The sequence below is a fragment of the Dinoponera quadriceps genome, unplaced genomic scaffold (genome assembly GCF_001313825.1).
Source record: "Dinoponera quadriceps isolate SergipeBrazil2010 unplaced genomic scaffold, ASM131382v1 scaffold2159, whole genome shotgun sequence".
In the NCBI taxonomy this organism is placed as follows: domain Eukaryota; kingdom Metazoa; phylum Arthropoda; class Insecta; order Hymenoptera; family Formicidae; genus Dinoponera; species Dinoponera quadriceps.
Genome location: NW_014556477.1, coordinates 1,246,941 through 1,270,777, shown reverse-complemented (window position 1 = coordinate 1,270,777; position 23,837 = coordinate 1,246,941). Strand labels below are relative to the sequence as shown.

At 48.2% G+C, this 23,837-nt stretch overlaps 2 protein-coding genes across 10 annotated transcripts in view; one reads left to right on the top strand and one right to left on the bottom strand.

Annotated features, from left to right (window-relative positions):
• The first annotated feature begins 1,656 nt into the window (after positions 1 to 1,656).
• Positions 1,657 to 3,743, top strand: LOC106747527. Its single transcript, XM_014625124.1, has 7 exons — positions 1,657 to 1,827; positions 2,112 to 2,401; positions 2,510 to 2,629; positions 2,719 to 2,774; positions 2,865 to 2,943; positions 3,023 to 3,151; positions 3,245 to 3,743. Exons 1-7 carry the CDS (start codon positions 1,740 to 1,742, stop codon positions 3,443 to 3,445), a joined length of 963 nt encoding a protein of 320 aa, XP_014480610.1. The 5' UTR covers positions 1,657 to 1,739; the 3' UTR covers positions 3,446 to 3,743.
• A 2,260-nt stretch (positions 3,744 to 6,003) lies between these two features.
• LOC106747528 (syntaxin-1A) overlaps positions 6,004 to 23,837 on the bottom strand; it is an 84,323-nt gene continuing 66,489 nt past the window's right edge. For 4 of the 9 annotated variants that reach the window (XM_014625127.1, XM_014625125.1, XM_014625128.1 and 1 more), the window contains one exon: positions 19,761 to 19,872. In XM_014625127.1, coding sequence (XP_014480613.1) covers positions 19,786 to 19,872 — 87 coding nt within the window. In that variant the 3' untranslated portion in view covers positions 19,761 to 19,785. Of the gene's footprint in view, positions 13,477 to 14,418; positions 14,513 to 17,915; positions 18,392 to 19,760; positions 19,873 to 22,854; positions 22,966 to 23,837 lie in introns of those variants that run through there. The other 5 variants (XM_014625132.1, XM_014625134.1, XM_014625130.1 and 2 more) reach the window with 4 other exon arrangements.

The following is a 23,837-nucleotide window of genomic DNA, read 5'->3' as shown; positions in this document are numbered from 1 at the left end:
ACGTTCTCGGCTACATTAACGGATGTTTTCCCGTCCAATTTCGGCCCTCGGCTGTGAATACCTAAGCGATTCCCCCCACACACGCCCACGGTCTCGCCGCGTAACTTCAGCTCGCAATTTTCGCGTCGACTGCGAGTCCAGGCAGCGTGAAAAAATATTTACGCACGCTTTTTAATACCCGTCGGAGTGAAGTGCGCGACCTCAGCCGCATGGCGAGCGCATATTGAGATTAAAATTGCCTCTGAAATATCCAGCGACTTGATCTTTCCTTGACCTGACCCGGCTGGAGATTTTGCGCTATTTCTCGCCGCGTGAAAGCGCAAAAATATTTAAACACATACAAATATTTCAGCGCATATGGGTGCTTTTGGGGAGACATTATTATCGGCGCTATAATCGCAAACACTACTAATGCTGTTCGTGGGGCCAATAGCGTGAAAGCGAGCTCTAATGATAAATTTAAAGGAACTTTTTTTCTCTATGCACCAGCTCGGAAGGAGCAGCGTTTGTAGCGCGCAGTTATGACGTAACGCGCTCTACCACTGGTGACGTTTTGATTGCGTTAGCACTATCCTCTAGCTGCGCGAACAGCCTTTAGCGTTAAACAGCGCTAATACCGTTTCCCCGAACCCGCCCTGTATCCTTTCACGTACGATCATATGAATTCACGCGAATCATCAATATTCCCCGTCCTCTCGCACGAGAATGAAACAGCTCGAAGCAGTGGAATGAAAATCAACTCGGACCTAAATTGACCGGTATTTAATTTGTCGGCGGAGAATGTTTCCGTATACGTTTAACTAATATTGTTACTTCGATCAATACCTCTCGGAGGAGGGAATCGCGAAGGGCTCTCCCTGGGAAAGCGCTCAAACCGCCCGTTGTATTAGTCGGTCGAACTCATTAACGAACAAACTCGATATTACATATATCTCCGTGTGTGGTAATTCGATAACAAAATTAAAGCAAAGTACGCGCACCGAAAGGAGACCGCGAGGAGAAATGAAATGAGGCGCATAAATTTCGGAAGGAATCTCTGGCCCTGGCGTTTAATTAGACTGCAAACACAATTAAACGAACCGCGGCGCTTCCGCCGGCCTTTCCGGAAATAGCGGACAGTCAGAAAGCGGGTCGATGCGACTATCAAACGGCGCTCACGGCCGCCGCCGAGGTAATTAATGAAATTACAATACACGCCGCGCTAATGACGAGAGACGAAGCGACGTTGCCCGCGACGGTGTTCCGGAAGGAGCGACGGAAAAGGTGGAAAAAGGAGAAACCGGGCTGTTGAAACGGGCGCTCACTCGAATATCACCCGTCGACTGCTGTTTTTCTTCATGTAATTGCAAATTTTTCATCATCCCTCGAAATGAAGCTCGCAATTTTACCGTGTGCGCGCAAAGAAAGGTCGTTTTAACGCGACGGCTGAATTACACGGCGGAAAAGCGTGAATTTATACCGGTGTTAATAATAATAATAATACGCCGGGCTCGATTAATAATAAATTTGTTCGTTGCCTCCTCTTGTATTTTAATCGAGTGTCACATTAATCGCTCGTTATTTCCTTCTTAGTGGCGCAGTTTGAAATTTTCTCCCCCGAGTCCGGGAACTCTCGCGCGTTATCGAGAGTTATCGATCGAGAGGGACAGCTACGCGCGCATGGCAAACGTCAGCTGATCCACTCGCTGCGTTTGTCACGTTTGACGTCTCTCCCTGCCCACGTTCGCGGCCAAAATACGATGACCCGGCTGGTCCTCGGTTTGCTGATCTGCGTCTTCGTGACGGCGAGCTTCGTGGACACGCGACTGACCAAATACGCGTTTCACGGTAAAGATATTTTCCGTCATTTCACCGCGCCCTTCCGCTTTAGCGTTCCTAACCTCGAATCCGTATAACGGATGACAAACATACGCATGTGACCATCATCTTGTAAATTTCTGAGTGCTTCTGCAAGATGAATTAATTGTTCGAGCAAATCCGAACGCTGATTGTGCATACGACTTTTCTTGAAATATTATACCGGTTAATTGTCCACCTTCGCTTTCCGCTTTTCTGCGACAACTTTGTTTCCATATCATGACAACTCCATCATTTCGTTACTTTTATCGCAGGGGATTACAATGATTACAATGATATGCAACATAACACAGAGGATGAGAGTAGAAAACTAAATCTATTCGACCTATACCGGACGTATTTGGAAGACAATACAGACAGGGGGAACCGCAGGGACATTGAGGATGACCCAGAGAATTGGACTGGACGTTGGATGCCTGACAGATTAGGCGATCCAACACCATCACCCAAAGTGTACCCACACAGTGAACAGGCAACTCATAAATCCATGATGGAAAATCATCATGACATGGGCCACACGTCATCAGACTGTGACGACGCAATGGTTGGTATCGTCGCTTTCCACACAAATTCATTGCTGAAAGGATACGAAATTAAATGAGCTATCTTCATTTAAAAAGCGGACTGTGTTTTAACAGCAGCATGATTTCAGACTAACTTGACCGTTGATTGGGATCATTCCGTGTCAACGCAAACTTGTTACGGTCATCACATCATACCGAGTAAGAAGAGACCACGCATCTATTGCGAGTACATTCCAAAGGCATACAAGGTAAAAGTGTCCACATTGTTATCGTCAATTTCACACCACTACCGTTTCATATCCGTCATGCAGGGATTTTGATCGAAGTGTCCTTGCAGGCCGCCCACAGATGTATGAACGAAACGATCGAGTACGATGATGATGTGCCTCTTTAGTAAGTATACGAATATAATAGAGATAATACCTTCTAATTGCTCATCAGTCACGAGTAGTTTCTAATAATATTAATATGCGGCTTGCGCAGCGGTCCCCACAGGCCTTTATGGCCGGTTTACGGAGAATACATGTACCTGCCCAAACAGAGATGGCTGCACAGTCTCGAGGTAAGACCGGGTCGCGCGCTGTTTTATCGGAAACGCAAGTTTCAGCTACCGTCCGTATTGATTATTCCACTGTTAACAGCATGGAGCGATCGTTATGTTGTACCATCCGTGCGCGAATCGGCTGGAGGTAAAACGTCTGAGGGAGCTCGTCGGCCGGTGCCTTTGGCGGCACGTTATCACGCCGTGCAGCGATCTGGACGAGGACTATGTGAGTACTGTGTGTGTGTGTGAATCTCGGAATTCATCTCGCGCTAATTCCCGCACAAGTTTGGACATAACGGTAATCGCTTCGCTGTTCCAGCCTTTGGCGCTTCTGTCTTGGGGGTGCAAGCTGACTATGTCTTACGTGAATCCCGCGGTGGTGATGAAGTTTATACGGGAGAGAGCTCTTCGTGGCCCGGAGCAGACTCCGGAGGACGGCCAGTTCAAAGACGCGCTGCTGAGGCCGTCCGAGGTAGTCACAGATCCAACGGACTCGGTCCTCTGCCCGGGGATATATTAGGCGTACGCGCGCGATTAACGGCGCGATTTCTCCGAAATTTACACCTCAGGCATTTGTGTTTATATTTGCGTGTGTATGTGTGTATATATTTCTTTGTGAATTACATGTAGTCGTCGGCCACTTCTTGTTGATTGTACGTTACGTTTAATTAGCATAGCAATTATTTATACATAAATTGTAAAAAACTACTTCGGTAAACGTGAGTGGACTCGGTTCCCTACCGGTAGCGTGTTACGATAATATGTGGTCTTTCGCAAAATATCGAGTACAACAATAAATCATTCGTGAGAGTGCAAGAGCGAGTGATCTTATCATTCTTAACCGATCGCGACTCCCGCGTCCGCTATGAGGAAGGATCGGAGGAGGTTGGGAGAGGATTCAAGAACTCCGGCGACTTCTCCTTCCTTTTGTTTTTTTTTCCTATATATTTTCATATATTCTTCACCCTTCGAGAAGATCATTAAATACATTGAACATCGTGTCGGTTTTTTGAAATTCTCCTTGCGGACCGCTTATCTACAGATGTATAGTAACTTCACTGCAGTGCTGATTATAATCTTTATTCTTGCGGATACTTATCTCCAATGATATATAAAATTAAGGATTAAGACAAGTGACGCTATACTGTTTGTTATCGGTAATGCAAAATATGCTACCTGACTACTCAATCGTAAGTCGTTAACGTAAAAGAATATAATTGTACAGTGAACGCGCGCTTGGCTTCTCTCTCTCTCTCTCTCTCTCGCTCTTTCTCGTGTTTTCTCCTTTGTTGTTTTCGCGGATGAGCGGATGGGTGTCTCGAGAATCGTTATTCTTACATCGTCAATGTTTCTTGAGTGCGATACGAGCGGATGCCTGCGGTTCGCGCCGGAAGGAGCAGGAGGTCGTTTCCCGCCTAAGAATCGGGACTTTCACGGCAATGAGATACATATATATCGAGCGGCACACCGACACGTCCGCGAGACGTCGTGAGATAACTTATCAAACGTCTGGACACGGCGGATGTCCGATATTCCTCGAATAGAACACCAATTCTCTTCGGATCGTCGTGCGCTCCGCGCTACACATACCGCTTTCGCACGCCGCGTCAATTTCCCACGAAAGTATGTTTCTCTTTAGGAATTTTTTTTTTCTATATTACACATTTTTCGAGTACTCTCTCTCTCTCTCTCTCTCTCTCTCTCTCTTTCTTGGGCTTTCGCATCGTTTGAGAGCGCGCCGCTCTGGAGCCGCGACCTCGAGGCCGGAGATTGCTCTTCCTGGTGCGAGCCGCCGCCCCCGAGTCTCGTTGGTCGTGATGAAAACGCGTTTTCTCTTCTCCCTTACTCTCCCTCTCCTCGTTGTCACTCTTCGTGACGCGAGCCGGCACAGCCCCGGCTGCGTTCGACGACGACGTCTCGCGATAAATCTCCTCCCGCTGGCCGTACTGGGAGCAGCCGGAACGACGCGGAAGCTCGTCCCGATCGGGCCGAGGGCTGTTCGCGTCGGGAAAATCGCACTCCGCGAGAGCTACGGAGAGGACGAGTTTCCTCCTTTTACCCGCTCATAGCCAGCGAGTCGAGATCGCCGCTGCAAACGGGACGTCCTCGAAGGCAGCCGAGACGTCTCCGCCGGACGCTTGACTTGAGGCCTATTGCTACGCTCATAGAGAGGGATGGTTTTTTTTTCTTTTGTGCTTGATTACACGACGAAAGGGCACATTCACTTGATCACATATTATCTCTACTTGCAGAATTAATCGTCACCACACCCGAGCAACGCGAGAGTCCACGGCCTCTCTCTCTCTCTCTCTCTCACCAACGCCGTTTAACTTTGAGCGTAATTTAATCGATTCCTCGTTCCCTTCTAATTTTTAGTTCCCAGCGCGAGAAACAGACAGACGATTACTTAAATTACAGTCAAAGTTAATCGACGTGTGTTCCTTCTGCGTCGAGAGCACGAAGATCGCGGGCGTCCGCGAGTGACATCGCGCGAGTCGGGAAAAAGATTTTTCTGCGAATCTAAGTGGCAGGTGTATAATTAACGTCTGCGTAATTTCAAATGTACATTCGAACGTTCCACCAGGTCGGACCGAAATGAAGCTGGACGAAGCTGCTCATGAGAAGAGCCCGACGCGTGGTTGTTCAGCGAAATCGGGACATCGCGCGAAACCGTCGAGCTGCGCAACGGGATCAACGACCGCCTCGAATTAATTTAATTCATATCCTTCTCCGTGGCGTGATCATCACGCTTCATTGTTTCCTCTTTAATTACCGCTGCACTATTCACCGTTTATCCGTTTTTATTCCGCGTTTTCGCTGGACAATATCGCCCGGTGAGACGAAACTGGGAGCGCGGTGTTCATGTCACTCGCGGATCGAACGTCTCCGAGACGTCTATCTCGCATGTTTCCTGGACGTTCGCGTTGTCCTAGGGTGTCGTCGGCCTCGTTCACTCCGACTCGTAGGGCTATCTTGGCTACAGGACCGAAAGGGGATGCTCGTTCGGGGCCGACGAGGTGAAGTCGTTGCGCCTCGCTCGTCCCCGAGCGAGCGAACGAACGATTACACGAGAGGGTGTTCAAGGGGGACCTCTTAAGATTATTGCCAACTTTGTACAGTGTCAATGATGATAATAATAATAGTAATAGTTGTAGTAGTAGTAGTAGTAATAGTAATAGTAATAGTAGTTAATCGTGTTAGAGACAAGAACGCAAGGATGCCTGGTTAATCATCGCGTCTGCTGTTTTTCTCTCTCTCCGTTTTACCACTCGGCTATTCTCCGGTTTTGTCTTCCGGCTCTCTCCGGCAATTATTCGAGTTTCTCGCACGCGCGCGCGGAGGATTGCACACAGCGCTCGCATGACGACGACGACGGCGACGATGATGACGACGACAACACGCAGAAGTGGGCGCGAGACGCCGGATAATAATACGCATAGGCAGAGAAAAACGCCGTTGAATGTTCTTATTATTCTTTTTTTTTTTTTGGAGTTTTCCCTCAGTAAGTACTCTCTCGTATTCGTTAAATGCGGTATCTCTTTTTTTTTTAATAATTATTATCATTATTATTATTTTTATGAATCTCACCTATGAAATACCTACGATAAAAAGTATCCATTATCTCTGTTACGTTTTGCACGTGCTACGGTTTAGTTTCTCTTTTTTTTTTCGATTTTTTTTTTCTCTTTTCAGCTTAACGCATCTTTCTCGATTTTTCTCTCGCATGCAAACAGACGCACACTCGCACTCACTCTCTCCCTTTCTCTCCCTCTCTCGCCCTTCTCTCCTCTAATGGTTTTTTTCTTCCCTATATATACTCCTCGATTTTTTCGGTAAATTAAGTTAATCAGTAATCTCACTTTGTCGCGCGTCGGCGGGATTCGCGATCCTTATTTTTTTTTTCTTTATGTTAAACCACTTGAGATTTCTCTCTCCTCACCTTTCGTCGTTTAACGCCACATCATATCCCTTCCTACCTTCCTCTCTCCCTCCCTTTCTCCTACTAATTCTTTTCTCTTAAAACTCTCACGAAATTACGATTTACACTTAAAAGTGGAATTGACACTCATAAGGTTATTGGAGTAGCCTCTCGTATTAATAATTGCACCGACATTACACCGATCCACGCGGTTTGCGCACGTGATCGCGCATGTTTCTCTATCTCTTTATCCCTCTCTCTCTCTCTCCATCGCATGCTTCCATTTCCTCCCTTCTTCACATTCGCGTGTATCTTTATAACTTATTTATACATATCCGAAAACCGGATCGCGTGTCCGAAGAGATCCCTATGCAGATCGATCCGTAGCGCGATCTTTCTATCCTACTCTACGTACAAATGCAATGGAATAGCGTATTCAATTTAGTGATTAACGATGTCCCTCCTTCTTCTTTTTTTATTTCTCTCCTTCTCACCCCGCCTCGTTATTCGAACTCCCGCGAGATATATTCCGGCTAATCGCGGCGCATAAATATACGATATATCGAGAACACAGGAATATTGTGTGTTCGGCCTTTGTTTCATTCACTTTATTATGTTTCTGTTTATAGTTCTCGTCGCTCGACGCGATCGCCGCGCTTTTCCCTCGCATTTTTCCCCCCCTCTTTCTTCGGTAAGCACCGTTTGCTGACGGGTCGCTTTGGAAAAAAGAGCAGCGCGCGCTCGAGCCGAGGAGAACACGGATTTTCAAGGAAGACGGGTCAGCTTCCGCAATTAGCTACCTAAGAGTTAGAGACACTCGCGAGGGAAACACGAGACGCTTTCGCGTAAAATACGAGCGTATTGAAACCCGACGATGTCTCCGTTACGCGATCCTAACGAGCGACAGAGCGACCGAATGTGCAGTTCACCGTTTGTCTCTTAACCGCCCGGCATTGTGTGTATTTATGTATATATGTGTGTGTATGTATGTATGTGCTTCCTTGCGTCTTATGACAAGTGGCGACGATGCGACGACGAAATCGTGAGCGCGCTAAGGAGAAAAAAACAGAGCTAAAGACCCGGAGAGTGAAACGTGCGAGCTCGAAAGCGACGTAAAGACATCCAGAAGCAATTGGTAGAGAGACGACCGAGACGCATCCGGACGTCCAGCCGCGCCCGTCGAACGACGACGCGGGCGGATGGACAGATCGACCGGTCGACCGAACGATCGATCGGTAGTTAACGAGGAGACGCGACGTTCCCTACATCTTAGGCCAGATTCGTTTAACTTACGGTCGACAGGCTGCTGCGCACCGAATAAACTATAATATTACTCGTCTACAATTTCTCTCTCTCCCTCCCTTTTTCTCACTCATTCATTCTCTCTCTCTCTCTCTCCCTCCCTTTCTCTCGTTATCTAGTGATAAGAAATTGACGACACCTGGTTTTTCTCAATTCCTACCACGAAGAGTCCGCTACGAGAAGCTAAGTGGCGAGATTCGCGATTGCGTTCAGTTGCGGATGGCGGTCCGCGCCGGTCGAGGATCTCCGCGTGGGAGCGCTCGCGTTTTCGGATCATCTTCGTGCGCCGCGGGTTCGGCGCGCGGAAATCGACGGTTGTAGCGCGTCGTCCGGGATAAAAGTAAGGCGAACGCGCGGGCCTTTACACGCGGTGCGATCGGCGAGATCTGCGATCAAAGTGCGAATGAAAAACGGTGAGAGGGGGAGAACGGAGATGCGACGTGCGTGTCGCGGCTCTGAATGAGATCCCCCGTCTTCTCCGGGAATAGCCGAGAGAGTTTCTCCGCTCTTTCTCCCCCTTTCGTCCGTTTCATTTTTCATCGGCCGAGTAACGCGGGTAACGCGATGCTTATCGACAAGCGCAAACCGTTCTCCTCAACAAAAATCCGTTAATTAGTCGGATGTAATAAGAACAGGATATAATCAGAGGATAATACCCTATCTCGACGACCGTCGACTCGTAACTCGTGTGTGACAGAGGGGGAGATTACGCGTTCAAAATCTTAACCATCTTAGTTGTATTGGATAATCAGATTAGTAGATCGTAATGTTCGTTCTACCTAAACTAACAATTATTATGCTTTCTGTACAATGCAAGGTGATCTCTTAATATGTATATGTATATGCATATATATATGTATATATATATACTTTTAGTCATCGTTATTATTATTATTATTTTAATATTAATCATTACAGCAACGCACGCTGCGGTGTGATGCGTAAATCGTAATCGTTCGCCGTTGTATCATTTGTCTGTCTCCCTCTCTTTCTCTCTCTCTCTTTCTCTTTCTCTCCTCGCCTCTTACTTCTCTCCTTTCTTAAACATTAACCCATAATTTTCTGAATGTGTATGCACCTCAACGTTCGTAATAATATAATATATATATACTCAACAAAACATTAACATTATATAACGCCGCCAGCACTCTGTCCCGATACAGGTTATTCAATCTGTCGAGGAGCAATATAGGCGCTGCCGATATAATAATTGTCGTTATTAATATTATTATTCTCTCCTCGACCACATGCCACCTACCTATCTACCTATATGTATATATACATATATATGCATGTATATATATATATGTGTATACATACATATTTTTTTAAATATGTATATGTATACATGCCCGTGTACATACAATGTCATTCACATTTATCTCATTCTTGCTCGCCGCCAATGGGATTACCTTTAATTATTTTTTTTTTTTCGTAACACCTATATATATATTTATATTATTGCTGCAGCTTTTAATAGCTGTTTTTCTGTTTCTCACGCACAGACGCACACACACTCACACGCATTCGCATTTTCTCCCTCACTTTCACGCTTTCTCTCGTACTATGTTGCTCTTTTTATCATGCCCTCTTTTCCTTTGTTCACGTTGTTGGGGTTAACCGTTTCGAAGGTGGTGCACCTTTCGCATACTCGAGATTTTCGAGAACCCTCGTGTTAATGGCGGATTGAAAAGGAAAAGAAATTTGGTAGAAATTCGCGACAGAAGCACCAAAGGGCGATTCGAAGTTACTTAGATGGACGCGACAACAACAACGGCTTTCGGATTCACGCGCTAAACTGGAGAGAAAAGTGACGAAAGTAACGGAAAAGTGAGATCGCAACAGGATAATTTCGGTCACGAATTCGCAAATAATACAGGGGCCCGATCAAACGGCAAAGAAACGAGCGAAGTACTGGAAAATTGTCATACCTGTGGGGCGAAAACGCTTCGAAGAGGCACAACGTAAGGATCGCTACTTCGGCTCTTTATGAGGGTTCGTCGAGATTACAGAAGACGCAGAACAACTGTCGTCCAAGGCGAAAATCGCGGTTGAGGTTCCGTTATTGTTAGTCATACCCAATACCTAATGGCGTTTTGTGCAACACGAAATTGAAGACGTTAAAACCTATCGACCTCCCGGTGAAAGCATCTCGCGTGAAGAGAATATGGAAAAACGCACGAAAAGCAAGATACGAGAACCTAATTGCGTAACACCGCGCGTATATCGTACGTACAATTAAATCTATACTCTAAATTTGTGACGTGCTTGTTGAACATTCGTCTCATCGCCTCTCTCGGTCACATTCCAAAAATGTCGCGCGCGCGACGCGAACAACGCGGAAGAAGATTCTGGCCGTGTCTGCGCGGAGACACGATTGCTTCTTTGTCTACACCTCGCTATATCGCAATTAATTCTGCTAATTACAGCTAAATAGAAATATCGGAAGAATTGATTGTTCCTTTCACTGAACACCTATTGGTCGTAACACCTTCTCCGAGTGAGCTACGATGATCACACAACGAACGAGATACAGAGCGTATGTGTGTGTATGTGTATACATGTCCGTGTGTGTGAATATGGTGTATGTGTGTATGTGTGGGTGTGTTCATGTGTGTAACACTTTTCGCTAATCAAAGTACCCGTTATAAAAGTCGCATCGCTCTGACGTCGATGCCTTTATCGCGTCGTAAATTAATCAAGTAACTCCGAGAACTCGGTTACACCGACACGGCATTATTTGACTAAATCCGCTCAGCAATTCCTCGTCCTTATTAGGTGATAAATAGGCTGCGGATAACGGTGGAAAATCTAGTCGTAATGTATAAGCCTGCGTGATCGATATCAATTAATATTACACAAAGCTAGGACCTCCGATCTAACTGTACAAGAGTATCGAGTGCTTTTTCGCCGCTTTTCCGCGGAAAGAGAGAGAGAGAGAGAGAGAGAGAGAGAGAAAGAGAGAGAGAGAAAGAAAGTCACTTCACGAGCCACGAGAACAGCCACAATGCTGCACGGCCGTGATCGAGACGTCCTCCCTCTGAGGTCCTTCGAATGAAATTCCGCTCGTTCCCAGCGAGATCCCACCCCGAGAAATTTACAGTCTCACGGCCCGGCATTAATCAGTATTAATTAGTCAACCGGCGACTTCGAAACTCCGTCGAAGGAAAACCTCCCTCTCCCTCTCTCTCTCTCTCTCCCTCTCATCCAGCCGAGATTCCGTCACGAACGTCCGGATACAGAGAGGTGTATTTGGAGGTGTGTGTCGAAAACGTTACTCTCGAGGTCGCGTGATATGTATAGCCGAAGGGTAAACCGCTGGGAGATCTCAGCGCGCCACGAAGTGGACTCGCAGAGCGGTTGGATCAGCGGGGGGGGTGTTGCCCGATCGGCGCATTGATTCCCGTCTCAAGTAACGCGCGAGACCTGTCCTTTTTACAGCTGAATCAGCGCCGCACCGGAACTGCTTCGTTCCTCTTCTTTTCATCGCCAGATTTACACACTTGTTTCTCGCGAGTGACAAAAAGTGCGAGCCGGCAACCTTCAGCCGAAAAGAACGGGCCTGCGGCGTTCACACACGCCAACGGTCTACCCGCTAAGTTACCTAGACTTTCCTCGAATTTTTTTTACGAAAGAGTGTTCACGGGACGTTCTCCGCGCGTGTGCCAAAGTGGAAATCTCGCTTATTACAATTACCGCGAGCGCTAGTGCTAATTAGTATTGTTAATTCAGCGATGTGTCGCGCGCTCGCGTCTCCTGTTGCTCCAGCGCGGATTACGGATCTGACGTTTCGCGCGCGCGCGTGTGTGTGTGTATACGTGTAGTATGCGTGCGGGTGCACGTGTGGGTGTGTACGTATGTGTCGCGAATTCAGCGTGTTCGGATTTAGCGTTTAATCTTTCGCGTCTAACCTCTCTCTCTCTCTCTCTCTCTCGCGCGTGTACATGTATCAAACAAGACGACCGGAGCGAGATCGCGCGCGACTCGGGCTCGGCGCGGACTTTCAGCGCGGATTTTCAGAATGTGACTGGGAAGCGCGACTCGTCCGAAGCAAGCTCGGTGTGCAAATCACAGTCAAAGAAACCCGGCTCGAGCGACGGCACCGTGGTGCGCGTCGTTACTTTCGGCAAGAAGGCGGCTGCTGTGGTAAACGCAGGCCCGCTGCTCTCCTGATCGCCTTCGCGTTACACAGAAAAGCACCATTGGGTCATCAGGCTCGTGCGGCTCATGGGGGGGGGGTTCGAGGGGGCGGAGAGGGTGATGGGTAACACCAGCCCGGGAGGGGGCGCGTATCGCGGACCGTCGCGGTTTCTCCGGCGAGACACGCGTCTCGTCGAGCTCATTCGACGATGGTGCACGACGCGTCCTTGGTGACATTCGCACGGGCACGCGGGGCTGAAGGAGAGGGAGGATGAGGTGACGGGGGAGAGGTTGATGGGGGAAACACCGGCAGTGTCCTCGTGTCGATGGCCGTCCTGTCGATAGGACGACGCGTTGCGTCCGATGCGCCGATCGGAGACGTTGCTCGATCTCCGACTGACAGTTTTAGCCGCGTTCCGCGCGAAGACGTTTTCTCGTTTTCCCAGCTCGTCCCGCTCGCGAGATTCTCCTCGCACACGTCGTCCCCGTTGTTTTGCCTAGTTTTCGCCGCGTGAACCACAGGAGGTGCGGACGGGGTGGGAAGAGAAAGGAGAGAGAAGAAGCGACGAGAGGACGCACGCACAAAGAGAGCTTACGGTTTAAGCTTCGCGTTGACGTGGGAGGAGGGAGGGGTGAGTGGCAAGAGAGAGCGGGAGGAGGATCGAGGCTGGGACTGGCTAACGAAGGCGGATCTATCGGGGAGATAATTGCCGCGATCGAGCTGCGGTTAATTACAAAAGAACGAGGGGGATGCTTGTTCTTGTTTTTCTCTCCCTCTTCCTTTCCCCTCTACTTATACGTCGAGCCGAACGCAACTAACGCTAGCCTAGATACCGGAGGAGACTTTCCACGAGGATGGCGCGAACATAACGACGACGACGACGAAGACGACGAAGTTGAAGACGACGACGAGGACGACGTCGGTGACGACGTCAACGATGACGACGACGATGATGCCGATTCCTCCTCTCGCAAGTTTCTCTCGCGTCGAGCTGGGAAGCGCGCGTGATAGACTGCAGGCTCTAGCGATGACGGGGGTGTTATGGTAAAAGCGCGCCGGTGGCATCTTCGACAGTGATATCCTCTCGTCTGTACGGCGATCAGCTTCACGTATCGGGGCGATATGAGTGAATGCTGATACTGCCGGCGGTTTGGAATTAGGTACACGATACTGATGTCTTTGGACTTCTCTGAACAAAGAAAGATCGTCCGAGTGCGTGCAGTGGCAGAACCGACGGGCCGTTCGTCGACGTGGGGACATTCCGTCCGATCGAGTGAACGGGAATTTCGAATAAATACCCCTCGAGAGGATAAAAAAAAAAACAAGATCCTCGTGATTATTTTATCGTTTAACTCTCGGTGCGCCAGCAGGATCCATCCTTTTTGGAACGGTTCCGACTAATTCGTATTTTATAATTGTATTCTTCATTAGAGCTCTCGCAAGAGGATGAAGAGAAAACTTACGCTTTTCTTCCGATGGGATAAAACTCGTTTTATCATGCCATTACCATATATAAAATGGCGCACCGGGAGTTAACGTGCGAGCGCATTTTCCGGATTCTCCTCGATTCGTTCATCATTACCGCTGATACTATTATAATTGCAGCCGCTAAGAGTCCGCTTGGCGGAGGATTACCCGTTTGACGAAATATCGATTCGACGAATGGTCCGTTCGACGGAACACTTTCGAATTCGGAACGCCCTAGGAATTCAACATGCGAATGCGATGCAAATGCCGGGGAGGATTCTCGGCGGTAACAATCCACCCTCGGCGTTATCACTCGCGAATACGCGCGACCTCGTTCACGTTCGCACGTTTTACACCCTCGGCGTTATTACGCTAACGACGATTATGCGCGCGAGACACGCGTTTTCAGTGGAAATTTCGGCCCTTCGACCCTCTTCCGGTGGCACTTGAGAAAGACACACACACACACACATGATACTACCGCGTTATTTCACCCGGTGACGAGCGGATTGCAATCGCGGCGGGACTCGTTAGACCGCAACGAGTTAACGAAGCGATCGCTCCGGTGCGCGACGTACTCTTATCAGAACCCGTGGACGCGCGCTTTCGCCGGCAGGTAACCCGATTAGATGTGAAACGTGAGCTTTTACGCTCGCACACGTACCTGGTTTTGGCGTTCACAGTCCGAAGTATCCACCGATGGTGGTGGCGACGACGATGCCCAGTATGGTGAGGCAAATCATGATCATGATCTTCTTCTGCACTCGGCATTAACAGACCGGTAAAAGTGTTTAATACAATCGATTACAAAGCGTTCTCCCTCTCCCGTTTCTTTCATTCCTCTCTATATACATATATACCTCTCGCTCTCGCAACGCTCTCCCCTAAACTCTATCCTCTCTCGTCTACCTATCTCTATCTAATTCATCTACATCTCTCCTCCTCCTCTCTTTCTCTCTCTCTCTCTCTCTATCACACTCTTACTCTCCGTCACTCTCACCCTCTACCGCCCTTCTGTTCCCTGTCCGTCAAACTCGACTACCCGCTCTATCTGTACCGCTCTACATCGCGACGCCTCTGTCCGCAACGATTACGCTACATTACAAACATTTACTTATTATAATCGAGCTACCGTGCCGAGTGGGAACCTGAAAGAAATCGGATCTTGCTTGTTGCCGGCACACCGGGGGTGGCAGGCGACGCGCGACGTCGCGACGGGGCCTGCGTAAGAAATTACGCGTCAGTGTAGTGCGCCTCGGCTGCATGTCTGCATGCGCGCAACGTGGAAATTGCGTCTGCACGATCGAGATGACGTTCTCGACGGACGAGCTCGCGAGTTGCCCGGAGAACTGAATTGCACCGACGCTCCGGATTAGATACCGGGTAGCAGCGATCGCGCAATTTTTTCCCCGGCAATGGAAACGCGAAAACTTTCCTCGTGAACTCGACGATTCCAGCGATCATGTAAATTTTCCGGCAATGGTAACGCGGAACTTTTCACGAAACTTTTCACGTTTTCCTTCCTGGGCAGAAGTCTCACGAGCGCCACCCCGGTTTCGGCTAATTGAAAGCGGACAATTGAGCAGTGGACGCGCGTTTCTAACGGGGCTGGAAGTTATATTCGAAGCTTCGCATTTCTGAACTTTCGAACGCGTTGTATTCCTATGATGAAATTTTGAAGTGTGAACACTCGGATATTCGAAACTTCAAGAATTGAAAAGTACGTGTATCGTTTCCAGGAATGATCCTGTAGAGAATGTAATTTTTTCTTACATTGCGATATGCAGTAACATATCATAGCGAAACTTGCATTTATTTTAAAATAAAGTTAATGAGATTCGTTGTTTTATTATTCGTGCCTTTTTCATCCACTTTATCTTAAACTGGACAAATACAAATTTCCGAATTGAACTAAAGATAATGGATCACCCAACTTGTCCCGGTCTACCCTGTTCTCTAATTGCACACCATTTTGTTGCACTCTGCAAAATTAATCCCACCAACAGCTCCGATATTTCGAATCTTCGAATAGAGTTCGAAACTTCGAGCTTCGTCGTCGAATTATACGCCGAAGTTTCGAAGCTTTGAATATATCGAATAGTACTACCCTTAGTTTCTAACTCGTACTGTACTGTACTCGCGTGAGTTCTCCTTCGTCCAGGAAGAGAGAAGTACGATTAATCGATCAATTCGATCAATCTCGACGCGTTGGTGCAGTCAGTCCTCAGAAACACTCGCTGACGTACAAATCGTTTCAGAATCTGCTTCTTCCCTTAAGGAGGGAAGGACCAGGTAAAGGCGGGAGCCAAGGATTAGCGTGAGACGGGAATGTCGGCGATACTGACCTGCACGTTATCCTCTCGCCGTCGGCGGGTCCGTTTTTCTTTCCTCCTTGGGCTTCCTCCTCCTTATTCCATCAGGCCTGAGTGATCGCAAGCCCCGACCTCCGGCGCGTTCCTAGTTTCCTCCATCCCGTCTTTCTCTCACCTTCCGTTTCCCCGTGGCAAACTTGATAACTCCGCCAGAGTTTCGCCAATTTACACCTGGCGCGCAAATTCGCGAATCGGCGCCCCCCCCGTCCCCCTCTTGTTTCGGCGGTTCTCGTTCGATCATCTCGGCGTCGATCACAACCATCGTTCGATTGTTCTTCGTTCTTTTCTTGATCGCGCGTGGTCCATCATCGACGAACACAATTATTACTTTTATAGTTTCTATTCTTTTCTATTATTTGTGTTTTTTCGGCGAGGGGGCGGCAAGTACAACAAACGTGACGGAGAAAAGAGGACGACGGGCGACGTCCTCCTCTGTCTAAGAGCTGTTTTACGCTGGATAACATCCGAAGAGAAGAAAATTCCTACTGACTCTTAACGATTAATATTCTTATTCTCTTTCTCTCGCTCTCTCTCTCTCTCTCTCTCTCTCACTCTTCTCTTCCCCATTTCTCCTCATTATCGCAAGCCCTCCTCATTTCCCCTCGTTATCATCATCCGCTCTATACAAAGTGCGATTTTATTTACACGTACAGTGCGCGCGCGCGGTCTGCACTGCGACGGCGATTAGAGCTCGTCGGGCGAATCGATATTTGTTCATTAGAGCGTGTGTGCCTCGCGAGATGCGTCCGTGTCGCGCCAAGGGCGAAAGCCTCGCGTCAGCCTAGAGAGAGAACTAAAGCGCGCTGACTAGGCTAGAGAAGGCCGGCCGACCGCTCGCCCCTGTTCGCGCGAACACGTGCGATCGATCGATCTCTCCGAATCCGGAAGGGTCTCTAGCTCGCGCGGTTACGTCGCTCATTCGCCGGGGAGGCTACCGGCTCCTTTCTTCGTCGCGAATGCCGACGATGCACACGGCGGCGGGACCGATTATCGACGTGCGACGAACACACAGACGGGTGTGAGAACCGAAATTCGTTCTCGCTGTCGTGACCCGCGTTCTCGAATAGCCGCCGAGACGTGTTTCGCGCTCGATTCGTGGGCGGTGAACACCGCCCGGAAACTCGTTTCGACGAAGGGCGCAGGTCTTCGGTCCCCCCGCGTGCCGTCGTCGAGCGCGGTGTAACCGGTCGCTGTGTTTTTCGTTTTTCGCCCTGCGGTGGTAAAACCAGGAACGGTGAAGTGCCAAAAATAATAGGGGGCGAAATAACAAAAGGCAGTGGTGTGGGCGAGCGGTTGTGTGTTGTGTGTACGCGAATACGAGAAAAAGCTACGGCGCATCGACTCGTTTGGCGCGCCGAAGAGAAAACACCGTTTTCGGATTGGGGGAAATCTCTTCCTTCCTCCTTCCGACTCGCCGATTTGCAGATTTCACTTGCGACATCAGCCGGGTCTCTCGTGTTTCACCGCGCGGCCGAGCGAGCGATCGCGGCCGGCACTTTCTCCCTTTCTTTCTCACGCCGGGAAAATATATCCCCACCCTCTTGTTGCCGTAATGAACGATACGGCGGCAAGAGGCGTTGAATGACAATCGCGCGCATTTTCCAACATATCGCGGCGGACAACGGAAAGAACTCCCTCGAGGCTGCTGTGAAGTTACGACGCGCGTCCGCGCGAGCGGATTCGAATATTTAATTAATAACTGTCGCGGAGATGTCCGGACGCGCGACACTCCGCGGCCGAGCGACGGCGTGTGTACGCATGTATGTGTGTTACGAGAAGCAATAATAAATAAAAGTTGCATAAAATTTATTAACCATTAATAATAAATAGGTGTAACGCGACACTCACGGAGGTACCGGCGATATATCTCGACAGCTAGCTAGGACCCGCGGTTTACGTAATCGCGCGCTTTTCTTTCGCTTCTTCGTCGGGACTTCCCGGGAGAGATCGGAGAAGATCGCGCGCGATCTCCATTCGTTGACCTCCGTCGCGATCCTCGCTGATCGTCCTTCGACGGGAGGAGATCGAAGGAGGTGGGTGTATCTCTTCTCGTCTCAATCCCGGCTCGTTCGCGCCTGCTTGTCTTGCCTCGATTTTTCTTTCGCGGTTCCGTTAATTCTTATACTCTGAGAATGTTTGTGTGTTCGTTTTCCGGCGTAAACGCGCATGCACGCGCGCGCGCTTATTTTATTTTAAACTAACTACCAAAATAATAATCAGAATGATGACCAATATCGTGACGCAGATCGCTATCAGGAACAATTTCTGCAAAATAAAACAAATCCGTGACTGTGCGAAGAAACTGAAGGAAGAAACGAAACAGAACATTGGGTTCGCGATTCGATCGAAATCGCGAGACTTCCGTATGAGCGTTCAAGATGAATGACGAATCAAAGCTCAGGCAACCTTCACGGGAGAAAGGAATTAGCTGAGATTTAGTCACCGGACCTAATTTTTAGCAGTGAGAACTAGAAATTAGGTACAGGGACGTAAAATTAGTTAAACCAACTAAATCTCAGTTATGTTACATAGACAGCTAATTTTTATCTCAGGGCTTAATTTTTCATCGCAAGAGCTCATTTTTCCCGTGCGTACGTGGCATAATCAATGGCTTAATTGACCATAAATGAATGGAATAAAATGCGGGTAAAAGGTTGGGACAAGAATTAGCCGAGTAATTTCGCGTGGAACTCGAAGCCTGCGGAAATCTCGCGACTTCGCGATAATAAAAAGAAACGAAAGATGGCGAATGGTACGCGGCGTGTCGAGGTGTACGATAAAATGATCACCGAGCGCGGTCTAATCGACGTCGAATTTCCTCCGGAAAGCGGGTCGCGGCCGCGTCTCACAGCTCCCTGCGGTTAATTACAACAAGCACGGTTATCGATTGCGCGGGTAAAAACTGATGAGACAGGGCTCTCTCGTATACACGGCGAGACCGCGGGGATCGCGGTCGAGGCTCGCGCGATTGATTGTGACGTTACACGACTCTACTCCAAGACACGATCCGGAGGAACGTCGAGCGGTATGATGAAGTGTACTTACTCCGTACGAAGCGAGTGAGCGGATGAATGCGGGTTATCGCGTTAATTAGTGGATACGTTACGTAGATTAGTCGGAAGAGGATTGTCTCGAAGATTACAGAGACGTGTATGCATGTATATGTGGTGTGTATATACGTGTCTATTATTAGGATCGACGCGGAATAGCCGTTGTATTAGTTGCATCACACCATTCATTCATTCTTATCCCTTTCTTTTCTCTCCTTGGGTTAGTTGCACGTGCGAGACTGTTTTAGTAAGGATTTTCACAGGGCTCTCAGTAGGCAACCGCCACCACACTCCCACGTGCGTCCCGACGGAACTTCTGATCACACTGCACATCCGAGCCCGCGCGTCTTTTTTCCCCGAGCTGATCGCGACTAGAAGTTTCTGCGTTATTATTATCGCTTCATTATTATTATTATTGTTGTTGTAGAGTTGTTGCTGTTGTTATTATTATTATTATTATTATTATTATTATTATTATTATGACATTTCTCTCGATGCCGTTGCACACGTTCTCCCTCTGTCTTCTCCACGACATCGACATTTTCATTTCTCTCTATCGCCCCCGCCCTCACCCGCCCCTTCCGTCACAACAAAACCCCCGTTGGCCGGTTAGGAGGATCTCGGGAGGAGCCCTACTATTATGGAGATTAGTACAACCACCGATATTACGACGCAGACCGTGATGAAGATCATTTTCTGTGGACAGAAAACAGAGAGGGAACCACGTGTAAGACACGTACGCGCGCTTCGTCGACGAGGATGCCGCGCGTGGAGGCGAGGCTTAAGAATTACAGTGACAGAGAAAAAGAGAGAGAAAAATAGAGAAAAATAGGGTGAATTGTGTCGAGTATGCTGTTGCAGGGCGTGCCTGTGAGAGAAAGAGTGAACATACGTACGTACCTTCGGGAAATCGGGAAGGCAGAAAAAAAAGACCATGAAAGAGAAAAATATGTATTTTCGGTGACGAGAAAGAGGTAAAAATCGGAGAGACTTTACGTGGGTGTATGTGAGTGCAGTGAATAGGAAATCGAAACTCGAAAGCTCATGGGAGAAAGATGCGATGGGAAAAGCGTGTGGGAGGCGTGCTGCGCATGATGTATGCGTGTGTTCGTTCATGCTGATTTTATGTGTCGTTGTAATGCACAAGTGACGCATTTTCGTCGGAAAGAAAAGAGGGTGATAAAAAGGAAAATTGCCTCGACGTGCGTTAAAAACGTTTCTCCTTTGTAAAACAATCTCTCGGGAAATGAGATTCTCTCGAGATTAACTGAGGAATATAAGCAAGAATACTCTGGCGATAAAAATGAAGCAGAACGAAAGAGAGAGACAGAGAAAAAAAAAACGGAGAAAAAATCGTGATTAGTGACAAAAATTGAATTAGAATGAGACTGAAAGCGAATGAGTGAGCAAACGTGTTCGCGAGCGAATTCGCGATCGGAAAATCCGCGGATTCAAATCGATCTAATAAGCTGAAAGGAAAATAAACACAGAGGACGAATTTAAACGTTCGAGAGAGAGAGAGAGAGAGTTTCACGGTCGAGGCAATCGCGCAGATTTTTTTGCGAACTCTCACACAGCCCGAATTGCTCGTGCGGAAACGTGCGTTGCGTTAATGAGAGAGAAAAAAAAGAAAACGATCGTTACTACGTAGTGAGTTACAGACTACAACAGACAATTTTTTCGGGGAGGGAGTGGTGAATTCATTGTCAGACAATCAAGCACATTCCTCATACCACTAAAATGCGGGTGCGTTCACAAATCGGTTAATCACAAACACCAAACCGCTCTACCCGACCACAACAACGCGTTCTGGTCCGCTATTCTACTTCATTACATCGTGCCTGTGCTAGTCTATAAAACACGGCACATTCGTCTACGTCGAATGCTCTACACACTATCGACATCGATCGCGTCTCCGTCTCCTTTACCCACGATCCCACGACGGACTTCGCGTGCCCACGATCATTTACTCGATCGTCGGTCGTGACACAATGACACATTAGCACGAGTGCGACGACTATTGCGGTACGTTCTAGATACACACAGGACTGAAAGGTCAATCACGAGAAACGAGGATCAGGGATCCCACTCGATACGAGGTGCCTGATCGCACGTGGTAACCAGAGACGAAAGATGTTGCTCCGGGAGCAAGAAAGAATCTCTGCGAATCTCGAGGGCGATATCCGGATACTTTTCCGAGATCCGATTTGTAGCTTTGAAATTGAAAAATCGCTCGATTTCTTAATTTCAAAGTTTCGGAAAGAAAAACGTTTTTTTTTCATTTTTCTGCGAATTTCTTCGGTTTCTGTCCGGAGGTTACGAAAATTCATTTAGAAAAATTCACATATGTTCGGTTAAAACTTTCCGCATTTACTTTTTACCGTAAAGAAGGTAAGGAAAATAAAACCGGTTATATTGTATTAGGGTCTCGTGATATAGAACCAAATGTTAGAAATTGGAATAGGTAAGAGCCAAGCACGGTTGTCAAGTGCGAATATATTTTTAATTATGGAAGGATAAACACGCTCGACAGTGTGATGACGCACGTGCCTGATATTCTGTCAGACTTTCGACGTAAGCGAGGAATCTCTCGTCCACGTTGAGCCAACCCTGTATCTCAATTCTTTTTTTAGTGTTAAAAAAAAAATCCGTGGAAAAATAAGAAAAAAAAATCACAGTACCGATTCCCCTCCCCTCGTCTCTTGCAGTCGGAGGGGATCTTCAGTCTGTTCTCCCGCGAAAATCTACACCCTCCGGGCAGGTATTTCCAGGTCGCCTCGATAAGCTTCGCTACCCTTAACATTTATTTGGCGCGAAACACCCGGAGCGAGTCTCCGATTGAAGCGAATCCGAGTGGAAACGACGCACAATGCAGGTGGTGGTCGAAATTCTACGTTGAACGTGGCCGGAAAGGGAAAATGATAACAATGCGAGAAGAATGTTATTCCGCGATAATGTTTTGAAGTACGCCGTTGCGCTTGATAAAACTTCAAATGAATCCCGAAGCCCGTTGAATAGGCACTTATTCCTTTTTGCTCTATCCGGGGCTTCATTCATTCGTGATGTCGTCTTTTGATGAAAACGCCACCGGGCAAAGCTTCCTTCCTTATCGCAGCTCGTGCTTCGAAGAGGCATTTGGTAAATCCTCTGAGTCAACTCGGAAAGATCGCGCGAGCTCTCGCGCTCTACCTCTCTCTCTCTCTCTCTTGAATAAAAAGAGAGAGAGAGAGGGAGAGAGAGAGAAAGAGAGAGAAAGAGAGATTCCAACTGAATTATTATTTTACTCGACGCAACTCGAGAATTCGCGATGCCCGCGCGAAACGCGTTCCTCCCTCGAGGCTAACGTTTCCGACGGAGAGTCGAGGGAAAAATAAATCTTCCGTTCCCGTTAACAAAAGAAAAAAAAAAACAGGAAATAAAGAGTCAGAAAAAAGAGAGAGGAGCAACTTTCCGCAAGCGTAATCGCGCGATCTAGCAGCGTTCATATCGACCAGACCGACCCGAGACTTGCGAGAGATATCCTTTTCCACCCGAAGTCCTCCAAAGGGCCCCTTCGGCGGAGGAATCCTCGTTCTTTGCGCAACATAACACGCCGTGGACGGACACCGGAAAGCGGGGAATCTCGTGCGAGTCTCGGCGACGGTCCGGTTGCGCGTTTTGGTGTCTGATTTCCTTTACCTTACGAGACTTGGTCTGATACTCTTCGGCTTTGAGCAGCTCGCCCCGTGCCTGGTCCACGTGGTCGCTGGTCTGATTGACGCAGTACTCAATGCAGTCCACCATTTCACCCTGCCATACCGCACGAGGAACCGGTAGGGACGGGACTCGAGGGGGGAGAGAGAGAGAGAGAGAAAGGGGGAAAGGGTTGAAAGGAGAGCGGATGAGAGTCCAGGTGGGATCAGGTCGCTCGTCGAGGGGACAACCTCGGGGAAATGGGGTGCGTCCGGAGTTACATTTATGTACACATAGCCGGCGAGTAGATAGAGAAGCGGCCCCCGGCGCAGGAGAGTGCCAGCAGATCCCCGGGCGTCGGCGTCGGCGACACGTTGGCCGCATTACGACGGCGAACGAGCGAACGGCGCGCGTAAACGCGGCGCCACGCACGGCCGTACGCGCGTGTCGCGAGTATGTGTGTGTGTTATTTTTTTTTTACACATCGATGCGATACACACAGTCAGTCACAGATTACACCAGCGATCCGTAAGTTAAGAGTATCGATAGCATAGGTTAGTACGCAAGGTTAGTAGTATGAGTAAACAGAGCAGTTCACGGACAGAGGCACAATTAGCACACCCATGTTTCGACAAATGACAGAGAGAGAGAGCGGTTACAGGTATATATGTATATAATATATGTATATATATATATATATATAAGTATATAGAAAGAAATATATATAGAGAGTGGGGAGAGAGTTACACGCACCACACACACAGACAGACAGTATATATGTATATAGCCATGATATGTATGGTACATATATACATTTAGATATATTCGTCGTTGGTGATTGTCGCCGATCGTCGACACGGGAAAGATGCCAACCACCGACACAGCACGAGTGGCATATAAACGAACAGAAAAAAAGGAAGAAAACAAGAATCCACCAAAGCGTCGTCGTTAGTTGCTTACGCGTCGTGGATCAGGGGTAGGGTCGGTAT